This window comes from Indicator indicator, chromosome 34 (assembly GCF_027791375.1).
Source record: "Indicator indicator isolate 239-I01 chromosome 34, UM_Iind_1.1, whole genome shotgun sequence".
Taxonomy (NCBI): Eukaryota; Metazoa; Chordata; class Aves; order Piciformes; family Indicatoridae; genus Indicator; species Indicator indicator.
In genome coordinates this window covers 560577-579301 of record NC_072043.1, presented here as the reverse complement: position 1 = coordinate 579301, position 18725 = coordinate 560577, and the positions used below count along the sequence as shown (strand labels likewise).

General features: G+C 54.2%; 1 protein-coding gene across 1 annotated transcript in view; it reads left to right on the top strand.

Moving 5' to 3' along the window:
- CADM1 (cell adhesion molecule 1) overlaps nucleotides 1–18725 on the top strand; it is a 74986-nt gene that overhangs the window by 16432 nt on the left and 39829 nt on the right. The window contains exons 2-3 of the mRNA XM_054395551.1: nucleotides 14511–14710; nucleotides 14949–15101. Of these exons, the coding sequence (XP_054251526.1) occupies nucleotides 14511–14710; nucleotides 14949–15101 (353 nt within the window). The remainder of the gene's footprint in view (nucleotides 1–14510; nucleotides 14711–14948; nucleotides 15102–18725) is intronic.

The window sequence follows — 18725 nt, the reverse complement described above, 5'->3', positions numbered from 1 at the left end:
ATGCTGTCAGCAGCTGAGTGGTGTGCTGTGATCTGGTGGTCAAAGTGACCTTCTGAGGCACCAGAGTGTGTGCTCCCCAAGCCTCTTGCTAAGGAGGGGCTCTGTGGTCACCTCGCCACAAGCCACTGTGGCTCAGAGCCAGGAAAGGGCTCTTGCTGGAGTGGAAGAGCTGGCAGAGTGCAGGTGTGGTGGCTGTGCCCTCCGTGCTGTGCCCTCCGCACTCGCTGGAGCTGCCGCCCGTGCCGGAGCCGTGGCAGCCGCACCGGGCCGGGCCGGCCGAGTTTCCTGGCGCCGAGCCAGACATCTGGGGTTGGGGTTTTCATGGCTTTCTTCAGCAGGATTAGAAGAGCTCATAAAGCAGCCTCTCCGGGGCATTGTGCTCAGAACCGCATTCCCAACCAATTACAGAGCTGGGCGCCGCGGGTAATGAGCCCTGGCTCGGGGAAGGGACGGGGAAGACAAAAGCAGAACTTTGAATGAGAGCTGCGGAACCCTTCGCCGTGAATAGCTGCGGGCTGTTAATTGGGATCCCTTTGGAACGGTCCCGTTGGCGGAGCTGCGTGTCCCAGGCTCAGCCGGGGGAGGGTGGTGGGGCTGAGGGAGAAGGGCTGAGGAGCTGCAGCCCCCCTGGATCTGGGCGCTGGGGGGTTCCAACTGAGCACTTTTCAGAGCAGAAAAGCACCGCGCAGTGCCTGCTCAGCCGTGCGGGGCTTGTCCTGGCACAGTGAGCACACAGCCTTTGAGGGAGCTTTGCTTCCCCTGCCTTCAGCACCGGCCTCATTAGCTCTGATGTTGGAGGAGATGGAGGAGCAGCTCCAGCTCAGCTTTTTATTCCCTAAGGCCCGGAGCCCAGCAAGTCTTTGGAAAGCTGCAGTCAGGATAATGAGTACAGGCTGAACACTGGTGAGGGGCTCTGCCATACAGGCTGGTAGCCCTCCTCTGTGCCTCATGCCAAGGGTCCTGTTCAGCTTATTGGTGTGCATGAAACCAGGGCTCCTCCACCCTGCCAGAAAGCGCTGGGACACAGCAGGCAAGGATACAGGGAGAATGTGGCTGGAGCTGCCCCATGCATGACCCTGCTTTGGATGCTGCTCACAGCTGGAGACCAGTCTCAAAGCACCCAAACCACCTCGTCTGCAGCCAGCTGGGACTGGCAGCTTGGAATAAGGCAGGAGCTCTGTGGTCACCAGGTTCAACCCCATATTTGCAGCTAATCCTGAGCAGAGTTGCTGAGGTGATGTAAGAGTGTGGTTGGAGCAAGGGCAGGTCACTTCCAGGTGAAGTGTGTCATGGTGTGGATTTCATACACAGCCCCTTGCTTGCCTGCAGCTGTTGATGATTCAAGGGCTGTACTCTGGTGTTTGCAGGCTTTCTGCTTGGGGATGTTGCTTTTGGAAGGTACCAAGGCATAAGTGGAGTTGAGTAAAAATTCTTTTGGCTTCTGCAGTTAATTATTGCCAGGTCTGCTCGGAGGTGTGCATCTCCACACAGGCAGCTTGCCTAGCAGAGCACGTTTTGCTGGTGTTTGTTTAGAAAACAAACCAAGAAACCCTCTAAGCCAGCACCAAGAGCTCATCCCACTGGGATTTTGAGTGTGGTGACAGCTGCAGTCTGAAGCCAGCAGCAGCGCCACTGCCCTCAGGAGGTTTTGTGTCCTCTGCAAATCGAGGGTAAATGACCAGAATCTCATGAGTTCCCCCTGGAAATGTCTGGTAGGAAGCTGGGGGGGTGGCAGTGTTTCCCATCCTGCAAACCAGCACTCACAAGCTGGCAGCAGGGCAGGACCTGCTGGGCTCATCCCTGTCAGTGCTGGATCAGACATTGCAGCCTACTCCCAGCATCGCTGGTTTCTGGCCACCGGTGGGTGAAGAGTGAGGAGTTTAATTCCTTCTGTTGTATTTTGGGTGGAAACAAAGAACATGGCAGATGAATTTTCTCCTTTTCTGATTGCCTCCCCCTGTTTGATTCCTCTATTGTTTCCTTGGATGTGTGATGATGGAATTTGACGTCCCCCATTCTCCGCTGTCCCCCTGCAGTGCCTCCCCGTCCGTGCCTCCTGGGCGTGCTGCAGCACCCTTGGCTTTGTGCAACCAGGTTTGCTAATGAGCAGAGGGCAATTCAGCTTCTTGAGGAAATTACAGGCAACGGCATCGCCATAAAACCTCATGATTCATGATGGTTTGTTTTGTTCTCATAACACAACCCCAACTCAGAAGCCATTCATCACCCTGCAAAGGCTGCTCCTGGCTGTCTCTGGGCAGCAGTCGGAAGATAATTCATCCCCAGCCGCAGAGGAGCTCACAATCCATCCCCAGCTCCATGTCTCTGGATTCAGGGCGGTGACAGGACGATGAGCTGCTCCCAGATCAACCCCAGGTGGTAGCAAAAGGGAGGTTTCCTGGTTGGAGGAGCCCAGCTCCTGTTGGGTGCTCAGCAGATGGTGCCCATGGCACAAAACTGGAGTGCTTGATCTCAGCAGCTGAGCTGCATAAACCCTGCTGGCTCCACGGCGATGGGTTTGAAGCAGCAGCCCCAGGAGGCTGCTGGAGGAGCCCTGCTCCCACCCTGCACTTGTTACAGAAGATGCTGCTGCTCCAGCCTGGTGAGTTATTAAGGTAACTTTGGAGGTGGAACCCACAAGCACCTTGCAAGGACTTGGTGATCTGTGGTGCCTGCAGGCCAGTGCAACCCTCCCAGACAGCAGCCAGCCTCCCTGGCTGAGAAACAGGCACAGGCAGCAGTTTCAAACCTGGAACAGGCTGCCCAGGGAAGTGGTGGAGTCCCCATCTCTGGAGGGGTGTTCAAGAAACCTGTGGGCTATGGGACATGATTTAGTGGCCATGGTGGTGTTGGGTTGAGGGTTGGACTCAATGATCTCAGAAGCTTTTCCAACCCAAACAATTCCATGGTATTCCTGACAGGCCAAGGCCTGTCACAGGGCTCTATAAAGGGTTTCAAATGCGAGTGAGGCAGGGAGGGAATTTCTTTTGCACTCTAATGAGAGTGCAGCTCCTGAAGAAAATGGCTGCAAACTTCAACTTTCCTGACCATGCTGCTGAGAGATTTCTTGCAGAGCTGTTCCAGTAAAAATAGGTTTTAACTCTTCTGCCCTTGATGTAGTGAGTGGGGGGCAGCCTTCCCATCAGCAGAAAGAAGCAGCTCTCCAAGCTGCTGGGCTTTGAGAAGAGTGGTGAAGAATGGGGTAGGGTTCAGGTTATTCTTTCAAGAAAAGCTAAGCAAATGTCTAGTAGATTTCCAGCTGCTGTTGGCAACATCTGTGAAAGGTCTCCTGACTCTCTGGTGACATCTCAGCAGAATACTGGAGTGTGCCGAGCTTTGAGGGTAGGATAAGATAAGCTGGGAAAGTGTTTTGGGTTTGCAAGACAATTACTGTGTTTACACATAAAAAGAGAGGAGGCCATGCATTGTTCTCTCCAGCCCAGCCACCTCTGCAGGGTCCCCACCACAGCAGCAGCAGCAGCACAGGGTTGGTGCTGTGTGATCAGAAGAGTCTGACCTGGGGATACAGGGAAGGGGCTGCTCCCCCTTGGGCAGTGCTGGCACCAGCGAGTGGGTTTGTGCCAAGCTGCAGCCATGAAGCAGTTTATCAGGGTTCTTCTGGCTGCTGCTACTGCCCAGGCTTGTGCCCCTGATGATGGGGCTTGGCAGGGAGGAAGGGGACGTTTGCAGTGGTGGTTGGGTTCTTCCCTAAGCACCTCCTGGCCCCACCGTTCTCAGCTCCTTTCTATGTACCTTTTGCTTCACAGCCATTGCTGTCCCAGCTGCACTCCCATCAGAAACTGTCACTGCATGGCTTGGACTGGATATCTGCAGAGGTCCCTTCCAACCCCCTCCAGGCTGTGGTTCCATGATGGGGGTAGCAACTGCTCCAGTCCTGGCCCAAACCTGCTTGTAAAGCCTTTGTGGCTTCCCATCAGGGCTGCAGACTGTGCCTGTAGCTGCTCTGGGTGGACAGCTCCGTGCCAGCCACAGCTTCAGAGCCTTCAGGAGAGGTTCCGAATGCAGAGCAAGAGAGCACTTGGTGTTTCAAGCACGGCTTGACGGCTGCGGTCCTTCCTTCCTCACCCCCCGGGGCGCAGCCACGGAGCTGGCTCCCGGCGCCCTGCGCCGCCGTTGCCTTGCCAACACGGAGCGGAGCAGACGTCGGAGCACAGCGAGGTGGTTGTGCTGCAGAGCCGCGGAGCCAGGCGGAGCAGGGCGCAGGGGGAGAGCAGCAGGAGGACCTCAGGCTCCTCGCAGCACTCCTGCAGAAAGGGGAATCCATAAATACTGGCAGCAAGGTTCAATATTCGCTCCTTGCTGCTTCTGCCGTGGCACAACAGCATAATTCTGTAATGAGGGGTGATGAGGAAGCCTCCCTTCCCAGCCTGCCTTTTTGTGCCTTTTCTTCTTTCTTGAGCTGCAGAGTCAGGGAGCTCGACATGGTTTACAGTCGACTGGGTGCCTGCGATCCTTATTGATGGAGCTGATACCTGCTGGTGTTTACCATGTGAATATCAAGGAGGAGCAGTAAATTGCAAATTGCTGCTAATGGGCTTGGTTTGCATGTTTTAATGCTTCTCAGGAGACAACCAGAAACGTTGAGCTTTGAAAACAGAGCTGGCACAGCAGTGTCTGCCAGCACACGTTGCTTCTGTTTTCCTTTCTTTGCAGCTCACATCCCTTCTGTGGAGCTCAAACAGCCCCTGAGCTACAAAGCAGGCACAGAAATGTCCCTTTAGCCCAGAGCTCTCTCCTGCTGCAGCAGGAACATCCTGTGGCGCTCAGGACACCACGGAGTGGTGACGGTCCCCCTGTCCCTGAGGAGGAGGTGGTGGTGACATGGCCCTGCTCTTGGGCAGAAGGGCTCTTGGTTGTCGGTTTGCATCCTGCTCTGTGTTGGCAGCCAGGGATGGGTAGCTTGAGAGGATGAGAAAGCAGAAGGTGCTAGAACAAAACAGGAGCCTAACGAGCAAAAGCAGAAGGTGCCGGTTCCTGCTGCCATGAGCTGGTACCCAGCAGCTCATGGAATCACAGGATGGAGTCACAGGATCCTTTGGGCTGGAAGAGACCTTTCAGATCATTGAGTCCAACTGTTAACCCATCGCTGCCATGTCCACCGCTGAACCATGGCCCTCAGCACCACATCTACATGACTTTTAAACTCCTCCAGGGATGCGGACTCCACCACTTCCCTGGGACAACCCTCAAAGGGAAGAAATTGTTCCTCGAATCCAACCTAAACCTCCCCTGGGGCATCTTGAGGCTCTTTCCTCCTGTTCTGTGGATGGCTGTTTGGGAGAACAAGCCCCACCTGGCTCAAATCTCCTTTCAGGAAGTTGTAGAGAGTTGGAAGTTATCCCCTCATCCTCCTTTTCTCTTTCCTGCCTCCTTTGCTGCAGGTCCCTGGAGCGGTGCTGGCCATGCCGGTGCTGGCCTGGCAGAAATGCCTTTGGTGAGTAGTTGTTGGAACCAGGGTCAGGATGTTCTATGAGGCTGCTGGTCCTGCCCGTGTCTGGGGCTTCTCCAACGCTTCGTCAGCCTTGGTGCATAGCAGGCACATGGGACCCATCCTGCTGAATGCGGTAACCTGGTAGAAAATTAACATTTCAGTGAAAAAGATGAAAATATGGCAAGAGAAGGCTTTGCTGGCTGCCGCCTGCCTGCGAGCCGCCGCTTCAAAGGCAGCAGCGCAACAGAGTCGTCAGGAGCTGTAGCTGTCTCCTTCTTTCTTCAGGCAGTGTTTTGATAAATGTTGATGAGTTTAACTGTAAAACTAAATGACATTTAGAGCAGGATGTGTGCTTTGCCCAGCGCTTAATTAGCTCTAATGGTGCTGGGTGGAAAATGCCTCCTCCGTTGCGCTCCTGCTGGAGACGCCAGGCCTGAACCTGGGGGCCTGTGGGGCCTGCGCCAGGGCGGTGCCTTAATTAAAAATTAGAGACAATCTGTGTTTGGAAGGCAGCCTTGAGGGATGTGAGATGATGCTGAGGGAGGTGGGTTTTTTTCATGAGCAGTGCAGGGTCTCTTTTCCCTCCCTTCCAGCTTCGACCCTGTCCCAGGAGCCAGCGCCACACCGCAGGGTCCCTGCGGGGAGAGCCAGGGATGGGTTTGTGCCCAGCGAGCTGCCTATGCAAAACCAGCCCCTGGATTAGAGCTTTGTGCTGCTGCTCATCTGGCAGAGCACCCAGAGCAGCAGCAGTGTGCTCAGGAGCATCTGCCCTTTCTCTTATTATCATGGCTTTAGTCAAAGCAAATCCCACAGATGAAGGGGAACCAAAAAATCAGACAAAAAAAAACTGAAAAAAGACATTTTGTTTCCCTGTGCCTGGCTGGAGGAGCTGCTGGGGGGTGCTGTGGGGGCCAGGCAGGTGCAGAAGCTGCAGCGAGCAGATTAATGTTCCACGATGTTAGCATTGGTCTTTTGCTCACATTTATAAATCCAAGGGGTGGCAGTTTGAGAGCTGATTCCACATTTTTCTGCCTCTTCTGTAAAATAATAAATATGGTAAAATAGCTCTCAGAGCTGCCTTTATCGTGGGGATGAATCAGGACAGTTGGTGTTGTAAGAGACTTAAAACTTACAAATATGTTGCCCTTTGGGCTCCCATTCATCATTGTGTCTGATCCAGGATCTAGACTAACAGCTTTTGTTGGAAGGTACCTTTTTATCCCTCCTCAGCAGGATAAATTGAAGGCAGGTCTCACTTTGATCCTGCTGCTGCTGCTGCCATTTATTTTTCCCCTTTCTTTGGGGGTGCATCCCCCTCGCTGATGGGGTCTGCAGATCAACACCAGATCTTGTCTCTGGTCTCTGAAAAGAAATAAAGGGGGGAAGGACCCTTAAAAAAATAGGAAGGAAAGGGAAAGGGAAAGGGAAAGGGAAAGGGAAAGGGAAAGGGAAAGGGAAAGGGAAAGGGAAAGGGAAAGGGAAAGGGAAAGGGAAAGGGAAAGGGAAAAGAAGAGACTCCAAAGCCAGGGCACCTTGCTCAAGGAAGGCTGTGTGCAGGTGATGTGTGGCGGTCTCAGGGGCCTGGCTGGTCCTGCACCAAAGGGCAGCAGAATGCCTTCAGTGCAGGCATGAAGTGGAACATTCTCAGCTCTTTTATGGGAGTCAGAAGGTGTTGAGCAGAGGCAAATAGCTCCAGCATCCTGCTGCCAGGGCCAAGGCACACTGATGGCACCAAGCCTCCAGCTCCCCTTTGCCCAGGCTCAGGTGTGGCTCCTCCTCGGCTCCAGCAGGATAAGCTCCAGTAATGCTTGGACAGACATATCAGAGGCAGGGTCAGGTGTGCAGGTTCAGGCTGCTGTGCTTGGGAGCTTTTATCACTGTGCTGTGCTTCTGGCACTGCTGCTGTTTCTGTCTTGTGCTGAGATGTTGCTGATTCAGTTTATTGAGCCTGGTTATGTGTGAAGCCCCCAGCAACTGCCAGCAGCAGCTTCCACCCCTAGCCCTGCTCTCACTGGCAGATAGCAGCAGTGCTTTTTGCCTTATCTTGGGGGGAAAAGGGCTGGGAGAAATTAAATGTGTGAATTCTAAAGGCTGACAAAGCCAGAGGCACCTCACTTCTGAATCTTCAGCTACCCAAAGGGTTTGCTTTTTGCCCACTGCAGGCACAAGGCAGAGCAGGCAGACAGCTCCTGCAAAGATGTCTCACTTAGGTTTGGGTGCAGCCAGAGGAAGGCTCTAGGACCCTGCAGCAAGGGGTTTCAGCCTGAGCTGGCTGGGAGCAGAGGTGCTTTGCCCTCGGGTAGGAGAGTTCCAGCATCCATGACTGGGAGATCAGATCCCATCCCAAAAGATAAACACTTGTGAAGGAAGAAACTGGGAGCACTGGTGTTTGAGTGGGAATCGGGGTCTGCTTTTCAGTGGCTGCAAACTGGGATTAGCTTTAAAGGGCAGAATATAAACTCAGCTTAATCCAGGGAGAACTCATCTGGGCACCTGGGAGGCTGCACAGAGCAGGCAGCTGAGGTGGCCACACTCTGGGTCCCTGCAGCTGGTGGATGTTTTCCTTCTTATTTGCTGTGAGGGTGAATGCTTTGGAGAGGAGTTCTGCAAGGGTTTTATTGAGGGCTGGGAGAATAACTTCTGTGGATAATGCACAGGCAAAGTGCTGGGGTTTGCAGCTGGCTGCATTCTGCCTTAGCCTGCGAATGGCAATTGGCCAGGACACCCCAGGAAAAACCTCATTCCAGCTGATTCCCTGTTATCCCACCATGCCCCAGGACATTTCTTGCATGCTGGTTATTAATTTTTTCATTTATTTGTTGCCTCTTGCAGGGCTTCAGCTTGGGTGTGCAGGCAGTTAGGGGGGTCTGTCCTTTAGGAAGGAGAAAGGGCTGCTGGTGATCAACATTCATCTCGGGTGCTTTATGGAAATAAAGATTTCTTGGGTTTAAAGGAGATTATTAAGCTGCATATGGTGACAGATGCTACTGGCAGTTAAAAATAAAAGAAAAAGAAATGTTAAAAAATCTGCAAGAAATGGGTTGCAGGTAAGGCTGCAAGAGAACTCTGCTCCTTAGAGTAAAACCAAACCCAGAGTCTGACTGGGAGTTTTTCTTCTTACTTCCCATTGTTCCCTGGGGGTGGGGCTGGGGGTGTTGTGCCTCAGGCAGCTGCTGTAGTATCAGAGGGTTGAGTGTGCAGCAAAATAGCTTTCAGTAGGAGCAGCACCTTCAGGAGGTGCTTGGAGATCACAGAAGGTATCTTGGAGATGGAAGGTTGGGGTGGTTGGTGTCATGTCTGGGTGCGCCCGCCTGCTGTGCCCCTTGTCCAGCCCTGGCACCTGATGGATGCCCAGGTTTGCTGGGCAGGGAAAGGTGGAGGAGGAGCAGCTTGGGTGAGCTTCCTCCACAGGCCAGTTCAGAGTGTGCCCAGTGCCGTGCTCAATGGGCAGCATGTGACTGCTGCCAGCCAGGAGGAGGAAAGGTGACAGTGCAGGTGACAGACCTGCAAACACCTAATCCTCACTGTCCATGCTCAGTCTTAGCAGGGGCTGCCACAGCTGCAGGCCCCCCAGGAGAGCCAGGGAGGACCCTGAGGCAGAGGAGCTGTTGGCCAGACTTGTGCTGACTCCATAACCGCCCCGAAGGTGCTCAGTGTCCATGCAGAGCAAACCTTTCGGCAGAGCTCCCTCCCTGCTGCCCGCCAGGCTGGAGCTCCTCATGGAACCAGGCATGGCAGAGAGGGGAACTTCCACCTGTGCTCACACTCTGGCTTAATCACGGTCTCCTTGCTTAGATCTCTGCCGTGGGTGTCCTTGGCAGTGCTGTCTGGGAGATAAAATGCAGATAAGGAATTGTGCAGGAGGTGCTGTTAATAATAAATGAGTGTTGGCCCTAATTGAGTGTTGCTTAAACACAGGGGATGCAGGCAGCAGGCTGCTGGCACCAGCTCCTCTTGGCAAGCTGCTACTCCCTGGCTGATGCTGCTCCTGAGCAGCAGCAGGGGGACCAAAGCCTTGGGTGTTAGGTGGCGCCATGATGGAGGGTGGCTGGCAGTGAGGGCTGAGTGGCAGGAGGGGCACAAGTCAAAGGGACCCAAACCCACCTTGTGCTTTTCTGGGGCTGTGCACAGCTTTGCCCTTTGCTGCACTTTTGCTCTCTTTTCTGTGCCCTTCCTCGCTTTCCCTTTCAACATCCCCCTGACAGCCCCCTTGGAACCCACAGCCCTCCTCATCCTCATCCTGCCTCCTATTCTCAAACCTTTCCACCAAAAGATCTGCATCCCTGATGTTCAGCAGCCAAGAAGCATTGCTCACACAGATGTCCTTTGGTGATGCTCTGATAAACCTCTGACCTTAGGACAGCAAGACACACTTTTAAGAAGTGACCTTTTATTGTCTTGATGATGGACCATCAGCTTCAGGAATAAAAGCAAGAGATCAGCTGCTTGTGTTTTTTGAAAGCTGTTCTGGAAAGGTCATTCAGCTGCTTGAGCATCCCTGGGTAGATGGAGAGATGGATAAATAGAGTAGAAAGCTACAGCAGCAACATCTTTTATTTAAGAACTGTCCAATGGCTGAAGAAATCAGTTCTGAACCAGGCATACAGCTTCCCAGCTGAGCCACAGCAGCAGAACCTGTACCTTCTGCTTTTAGACAGCTGCAGCTGCCCTGTGCTGAGCATGACTTGGAGGAGCCTTCCTCCAAAGGGTGCAAAGCTGCTGGACTGAGGCTGGAGGGTGCTGGGTGCCCTGGGGAGAGGTTGCTTTGTGTCATGATCTGTGGTTAGAAATGAGGAATCTGAGGCTTGCAGAGCAACAGGCTTGCTGGCAAAGCCTGATGCTAACACTAAGCTGTGCCAGATCCTTCCCCGAAGCCTCCCAGGTGCCTCCCTGGTTGTGCCCATCCGGGGCAGTGGCAGATGAGGGGGAAGCAATGCCCAGTCTCTGCCACCGGCAGCCCCTGGGGCACAGGCCATGTATGGCCCTGGAGCTTCATCTATCAAGAGCTGGATAAGAGAAAGACAAGCTGACAGCTGACCCCAGAGAGGGACAGACCATAAACCTGCTCAGATGGCAGGGGGAGAGGGGGCCAGGTGCTGCTGATGGCAGCACTCTGGGCTGGAAAACCCTTTGGCCAAAAGCAGAGAGGCTGTCAGGGCAGAAAAAAGGCTTTTGGCCTCGAGAGCAAGGGGAGCAGTTTGGTCTGACCAGTGGATGGGGTGAGGCTCACTGGTGTGTGGCAGTGGTGACCAGTGGATGGGGTGAGGCTCACTGGTGTGTGGCAGTGATGACCAGTGGGTGGGGTGAGGCTCACTGATGTGTGGCAGTGATGACCAGTGGGTGGGGTGAGGCTCACTGGTGTGTGGCAGTGATGACCAGTGGATGGGGTGGGGCTCATTGGTGTATGGCAGTGATGACCAGTGGGTGGGGTGAGGCTCACTGGTGTGTGGCAGTGGTGACCAGTGGATGGGGTGAGGCTCACTGATGTGTGGCAGTGATGACCAGTGGATGGGGTGAGGCTCACTGGTGTGTGGCAGTGGTGACCAGTGGATGGGGTGAGGCTCACTGGTGTGTGGCAGTGATGACCAGTGGGTGGGGTGAGGCTCACTGATGTGTGGCAGTGATGACCAGTGGATGGGGTGAGGCTCACTGATGTGTGGCAATGATGACCAGTGGGTGGGGTGAGGCTCATTGGTGAGTGGCAGTGATGACCAGTGGGTGGGGTGAGGCTCATTGGTGTGTGGCAGTGATGACCAGTGGATGGGGTGAGGCTCACTGATGTGTGGCAGTGATGACCAGTGGGTGGGGTGAGGCTCACTGGTGTGTGGCAGTGATGACCAGTGGATGGGGTGAGGCTCACTGATGTGTGGCAGTGATGACCAGTGGATGGGGTGAGGCTCACTGATGTGTGGCAGTGATGACCAGTGGGTGGGGTGAGGCTCACTGGTGTGTGGCAGTGATGACCAGTGGGTGGGGTGAGGCTCACTGATGTGTGGCAGTGGTGACCAGTGGGTGGGGTGAGGCTCACTGATCTGTGGCAGTGGTGACCAGTGGATGGGGTGAGGCTCACTGGTGTGTGGCAGTGGTGACCAGTGGATGGGGTGAGGCTCACTGGTGTGTGGCAGTGGTGCCTCCCCTCCTCCCTCATTTCTGCAGCTCGGTGCCGTTTGCTGGCAGCCGGCAGCAGGCGTTCCCCAGTGCCATTCCATCACACAGAAATTCGCATATGTTTAAGGTAAATACAGCCTCTGGTGTCAGTTTGCAGCCATTGTCATCTTTTATTCCTACTCTTTAAGCCATAAAGGTGGCTGTAGCCTGTTTTTCCCCCACAAATTTAATAGCTAAGCACAACTGGCTGTCGTTTGCAGTTTGTTTTCCCAAAGTATTTCACAGCACAAAGCTGCTCCCCCCAGGCACTGATGCTGAGCCTGGGGGCTCTGAAGGGCAGAGTCACTCAGCAGGGAAGGGTGAGCTGGGGACAGGAGCTGGCTTCTTGCTGCTGAGAGCCTTCTCATGGGTGTGAGCTCCCTAAAGTGTGTGCTGAGGGAGAGGGGAAGCAGGTCCCTGCCCTCACAGGACCTGAGCAAAGCTGTTGACAAGTACAGGGAATAGCTGGCACTGAGGATGTGAGTGGCAGGGGTGGCTTGGAGAGTCCTCACTGCACCTTGCCTCTGTGTTTTCTGTGGAGTTTGTGACTGACCTGTGCCACGGGAGCGGCCCTGGGCACGGCTGGTGCAGAGCGGTGCCCAGCATGGGCTGGGGCTGCCCACGGGAGCTCAGGGCAGCAGAGCTCAGGGGCTTGGCAGGCAGCAGCCGGATCAGCTGCCCTGGGAGCTGGAATGAGGCAGGGCTGGAGCTGCTTCAGAGCCTGCATTCAGCCTGTCCTTATGTGCACCCTGCCGCCGCTAACCCCAGGTCCTCATGGAGGACAAGAGCCTTCTGGAGAGGCAGCTCAGTGCCAGCCTGGTCCAAGATCTGGACTTCTAAAGCCATCACTCAGCAAGCTTAATGTAGCAGCATCCGGGCATGAAAAGCTTCAGTGGCTTGAACTTCAAATAATTTATTTCTAAATTACTTCTACTGTAATTCTTATTAATTCCAACAGGCTTCTGAGCTGATGTGAAATTCAGTAAACGCAAGGAGCAGTTTAATGAATTGAAAACAGGATTGAGTCTTTTAAAGTAAATGTAAAAAAATATGCTTGCAATAATTGCTGAGATGGAAATCGAATCTTAATGGCTTTGTTAATGGTTTGTAGTGAATATTGCGTGGAGGAGAACACATCGAGCTGATCCTTGTGCAAGAACCTTGCTTGGAATGGCTTTGATAAAACCATTCCCCAGCAGCAGTTAGCAACCTTTAAGGTTTGTGCCTGTTAAGGGATGGGACCTGCTCTGCTGCCACTCCCTGCAGCAAGTGGTGGAGCTGGCTCCTGGCTGGCAGTCGTTGGGGCGTTGGGGTCTGCGTGGGTGGTACAGTGGGGCTGGGGATCTGTCCCCAAGTGTAGAAGGGGACATGTGTGCCTGCAGCCCTGGTGCTGCTGGGGATATCAGGCAGGGCTGCAGTCACTCAGGAATGGCTACAGGAAGAGGCAGGATTGTCCTGCTGCAGGTGTCTTTAGTCAGCTTTGAACCTCGTGGGCTGGGCATGAGGGCTGCCACCACACTGACAGGAAGCTGACTTGATAAGTGCAGGGTTGTGTCTCCATCCTTGCACAGGCAGGTTGGCAAACTCAGGTGTTAACAGCAGGTAACACTCCGTGAAGGATGGTGGCAGTGTGGGGGGATGGTGGCTGGATGCTCCTCTTCTGCTCTGAGGGCTTCCAGCAGGATCAAGCTGCAGAAAGAGCTGCAGGAGCCCAGCAGACACCCATGGACAGACTCTTTGCACCTCCTGCCACGGGCCTGCAGGACTCAGCTCTGGGGGGTGAGAGTCTGTCTGACAACAACTCTTTGCTGCTGCTATTTAGAGTTCATGAGAGGTGAAATTTGTACCCAGAGGGCAGGAAACTGTGGCCAGGCTTCAGCCTGGTGCTGTCAGGGCTGGGAAGGTGTCTGAGGATGCAAGCTTTGTGTCAGAAGTCTGTGTTCAATGGAAGATAGGAGAGGAATGGAGAAAGTGCAGGCAGGGAGATCACAGGAGGGAGGTGAACATCCCCAGGTGCACTGCTTGCAGGCTTTGTGAGAATCCTGCATTTTGGCATTATCCCTGCCAAGCTGAGGGGCTGCCCCTGCTGCTCTGTGTGGAGAGGGAGCTGTTAATGAGCAGAAGCCTTCTCCTGGCCACCCAGCCCTTGGCCAGGTGCCCACCTACCCTCACTGCTGGGCAAATTGGCTTCAAATTCCTCCTGCTGCCCCTTGCTCCTGGCCCATCACGCCTGCCAGGTTTGAAGCAGACTCCAAGTCATTACCGAAAGGGACCCCAATTAGTGTTCCTCTGGCTGGTGTCCCTCGGGTGGTGTCCACTAGTCCTGCCTTGGCCTCTCACCCCTTCAGCTCACTTCCCAGTCTCAGTGAGATTCCCAGCATGATGGAGACCTGGGCTCCAGTTCCCATCCTCTCACACATGGAGCAGCTTCTCAAACCTGCACGTGAGGTGAGGCTTGGATTCAATAGCAGCAGAGTTTGGGAGGTGGTAGCCTGCAATGACTGCAAGGCTCCCATAGCATCACTGCATCAGATTCTCTCTTGCTGCCTCTGGACACCAGCAGTGCCTCCTGATGCACAGGGCGAGCCAGCTCGGCTCCTGGAGGTGTCTGCTCCAGTCAGAGGAGCAGGGCTGCTTCCAAAGAGCTGCTCTGGGGAGGAAGGGAGTTTCGACCACTTCCATGCCATGTGGCTTGCAGCTGGTTCCTGTGAGGCTGGAACCAGCCTGAGGGCAAGGAGAGGTTTGGGGTGGCCATGGAGATCTGTTGGTAGCCCTCACTGGCTCTGCTGGTTGCCTGCCCAGGGTTTCCCCTGCAGAAGGCTCTTCCTCAAGAGGCTGCTTGGTGAAGACCCCAAGCTGACCGTGGCAGGGTCCCCGTAGGTTGTGCTGCTGTGCAGCTCTTTGTTGCCAGGGGACCCTTGCTGCCCTCACCTCTGATTTTGCTCTCTCTCTCTGCTCTTTCAGGCGCTGGCCAGAATCTGGTGACGGAGGACGTGACGGTGGTGGAGGGAGATGTGGCCACCATCAGCTGCCGCGTCAAGAACAGCGACGACTCTGTGATCCAGCTGCTGAATCCCAACAGGCAAACCATCTACTTCCGGGATTTCAGGCGTAAGTTTCCTCTTCCCTGGCAGGGAGCAGCTCTCCCTGTGCCTGGTGATTCCCTTCTGCTGATTGTGTCAGGAAGCAGAAATGTTTCACAGATCCAGAGCTGGAGGTCAGCAGCAGGGCTGCTGCCTTCAGGAACCTGTTGGGTTCTCATCCCGATGCTGCTGCCCTTTCTGCAGAGTTCTGTTGTGTGGTGAGAGGGGACCAGCTCTGCTCTCATCGTGGTGTTCTTGCTCCACAGCGCTGAAGGACAGCAGGTTCCAGCTGGTGAATTTCTCCAACAGTGAGCTCCGAGTGTCCTTGACCAATGTGTCCATTTCTGATGAGGGAAGGTACTTCTGCCAGCTCTACACTGACCCCCCCCAGGAGATCTACACCACGATTACAGTGCTGGGTAAGGACCAGAGAGGTGCCAGCAGGGCTGGGGTCTGCCCAGACACCCAGGGAGAGCCACAGCTCTCCAGCAGGGACTGGAGCACTGAGAGCTCTGCTACTGGAGACCAGCTCAGCTCTTCAGCAACTCAGTGCAACTTAGGGCTCAAACCTACAGGCAATTTTTGGCTTCAAAGAATAAGCAGAGGTGTAAGCATGAGGTGTTCTCCACTTCCAAGCCTCTTTTACTAGGGCAGGTCGCTTGGAGAGGCTTTGAGGCTTTCTTGCCCCTCAGGGAATGGGGTTTAATACCAGCTTTCATCTGCAGGCAGCCTTGAGAATGAGCTCTTAGCTCTGTAACTGCTCTGTGTGTCTGAGGGAGTAGTTTGGCTCCTCAGGCCAGTCTGAACCTCTGACATCCTGGAAGTGATGTCTGTGCAGCCCCAGGCTTGGCAGAAGGGCAGGAGCCGTGCAGCACAAACCCTCCTCTGTCTCATTTCTGCTCTGCCCAGGGCAAGAGGAGGCAGCATGTGCCACGAGGAGCAGGGACAGAGCTGCAGTGGTTGTGTCTCGCTTGGGGGAGAGAGGAAGGAGTCAGCTGGAAAGGAGAAGCTGTAGAAAACATCTTTCAATAATTCTCTGATGTGCAGAGGGAACATCGAGGGATGGGAATGCTTCCCAGCGTGGTGGAAGTGCTATTTATGGATTTTGTGTTTGCAGCAATCAGCCAATGTGGCCACATCCCAAACCCTTCCTCGGGCCTGGGGTGTGAGTGGCTGCAGTTCAATGCCGGAGCTTTGCCGGCCATGATGCTCCTTCAGGACAGGTCTCACCAGCATCAGTGCTGGCAAACCTCCTGCTGCTGTGCAAATGTGAAGCTCCTGCAGGGCTGTCAGTTGATTTGGTGTGCAGGGGAGTCTGGAGCTCAGCTAGTGGGAAGTGAGAGCTTCTTGTTCGCCTGAGCCAGCTGTGTGTCAGTACCGCACCGCTGGCATCCAGAGCCTGCTCCTTTGTCTCGGGATGGCTGTTTGCAGAGCCAGAGCCAGCCCTGTCCTGTCCCCTCTCTGTCCCACACCCAAACCTGCTCCCAAATAACCCCGTGGGCTCTTCCCTGCCCTTCACTCCCCTGGGCTTTACCAGGTGCAGGTGGGGCCACGGTGCCGCTCCCTGCTCCTGCTGCTGGAGCTGTTCTTGCAGAGCTTCCAGGGCTCTATTAATAGGAGAACCTGAGTCACAGAGGGGGAGTTAATGTGAGATCTTGCTCCCTGATTAGTCTAAATCTTCCTTCTTTCTCTTAATGAGATTTGCTGCTTAGGTTTTATACATTGTGTAAGTAATGTTTATAAGCAGTCCTACTACAGCTATTAAGGTTATCAACATCCTCAGAGTCTCTGAGCACTTCCCCTGTTCAGAGCTCTCCTCTAGCTCTCCTCTCTCATCAGACACACACAGACAGAGCCGGTTGGGTTTCATTTCACAGCCAACAGTGCTGAGAAGTTGTTTGAAATCACGGCTTTTGCTTTGATCACCTCCAAGCCATCACTGCTGCCTCTGAAAGGGTTTGTTGGTCTGGGGTCCCTGAGGAACTGAGGGGACAGTTTGTGTTACCACCCCTTGTCCCTCAGCTCTTTTTGAGGAGGGGGTTGCAGCATGGCTGCTGTGTGCCTGCCTTTCCCTGGCATCCATAAAGCACTGAGTGTTCTGCTTTCACCTTTGTGGCATCTTCAGGCCAACCCTGAGCTCACCAGGCAGGCAGGACAATGGCTGTTGGTACTGGAGGACAATACCCTGGCTGGCATTTGTGTGGAGAGGTTGGGTGCTGTGGCACCAAGGGTGGCATCTCCTTCCTGTTCCCTCTGTTGTTGACTCCCTAATTAGGAGAAATTTCTGCTGGCTTTGCTGTGCCATGAGCAGGAGTGACCATGACCAAGACACCCTGGTCAGAGTTCCCTGAGGGAGATGTTCTGTGGCAAGGTTAAGCTGATCCTGTTCCTGGGCTGTGACCTTGACAAAAGCCTGAGCTGAGGCAGAGGAGTGTCCTCCACCCATCCCCCTGGGAACCTCTTCCCCAGTACACATCTCATGGTCATCACTCAGGCTTTGATCTGCCTGAGGCTCTATCAAAGAGCAGTTGTGCTGCTCTGCCTCTAATGATGCTGGCTTCAGAGCAGGGAGCAAAGTTTGGAGGCATCCTCCTCGGGAGTGGGCGTTGGGAGGCAGCTCTGCGCTGGCTCAGGCTGCGCTCCCCCCACTCCCCGTGCTCTCCCTGGCTGCTCTGACACACTGTGGAGATTTGTTGCTGCCTAATTGGAAGATGTGAAAGGCTCAAATATGGAGCCTGTTCTGTTCTTTTTAGGCAGAAGCCACAAGTGACTAATTAGTCCATTTGATCATCTGGATGCTATTTGTACATATTTGTTCTTCATTAGCTCGGAACTGTGTTAGTCACATCTGAACCATGCAGTTGCTTAATCACATTGATCAGAGCAAGGTTGAGGTTCCTTTGGAAGTTCTAGGGTTTGTCTCAGGCTCTAGCTCTGCACTCTGTGAGCTCCTGATGCTCATTTTTGTCTGCTTTTTGCCTAGCTAGCTGTGGGTTCTTCCCTGGGGAAGAGATTTCTCCTGCCCATGTTGGAAGCTTTCAGGGAGTTTGTCACATTCCTGGCTGTGCTGCAGTGGTTGTGATCCCCCTGAAGTCACAGCCTGCTACTCAGTACTCCTGGGGTAGTATTCATGGTGTATTTGCCTCCAGCTGCACCAGAGGAGGTGTAGGTTGGAGATTAGGAAGAATTTCTTTGCTGCAGGAGAGGTCAGAGATTGGAACAGGCTGCCCAGGTAGGTGGTGTAGTCCCTGTCCCTGGGGGTGTTCAAAAAGCAAGCAGATGTTAAAAAAGCCATGTGGCATTTTGGGACATGGTCTAGTGGTCGTGGAGGTGTTTGGTAGAAGGTTGAACTTTGAGGTTCTTAGAGTTGTTTGCCAACCTTAATGATGCTGTGTTTCTGTAGTCATGTTTAAAAGAGTCTTGGTCTCCAGAAGATCCATCTCTGGGGCACCAGCACGTTCCCATCGCAAGGTAATTCCATGTGCTGTGGGTGCATGTCCCTGGGTGTGGAGCTCTCCACTCTGGGGTGGTTTTGTGCTGGCCTGATGGGTTCCAGAGGTGAGGATGTTCCAGCCCATGCTGTGCACGGCAGCTTCTCGAGCCTCTTAAATGAGCTTGATGCTTGCTAGCCGCCTTCCACTGCTGCCAGCTGAGGCTGGGAGCTCAACAGCAGGAGAGAAAAATCGCAGCACGAGGTTAGAGGCAGGGTAAAGCAAAGCACTTCCAAATGTCAGCCTCTGTGTTTCCTCTTCTTGTCAGAGGAGTCAGGGAACTTGCACAGCGTCAAGCTGCAGTTCCGAACAGCAGCAGCACAGGCAAGCAGCATGGAGTCAAAAGCTCTTCCCTGGAACACTGCCTGCCTGGGAGAGAGCAGAGCTCCACAGCTGAAGAGTGGTCATTCATGAAGCGCTGATGGTTGTTGGGTGGGGAGGGAAGGTGCTGGTTCTGCTTACACTGAAACCACCCAGCCAAGAGCTGATCCCCTGCGAGATCCCAGGAGTGCTGTGGCCAGTCTCCTCAGGTAGATCTGATGAGTTTTCCTG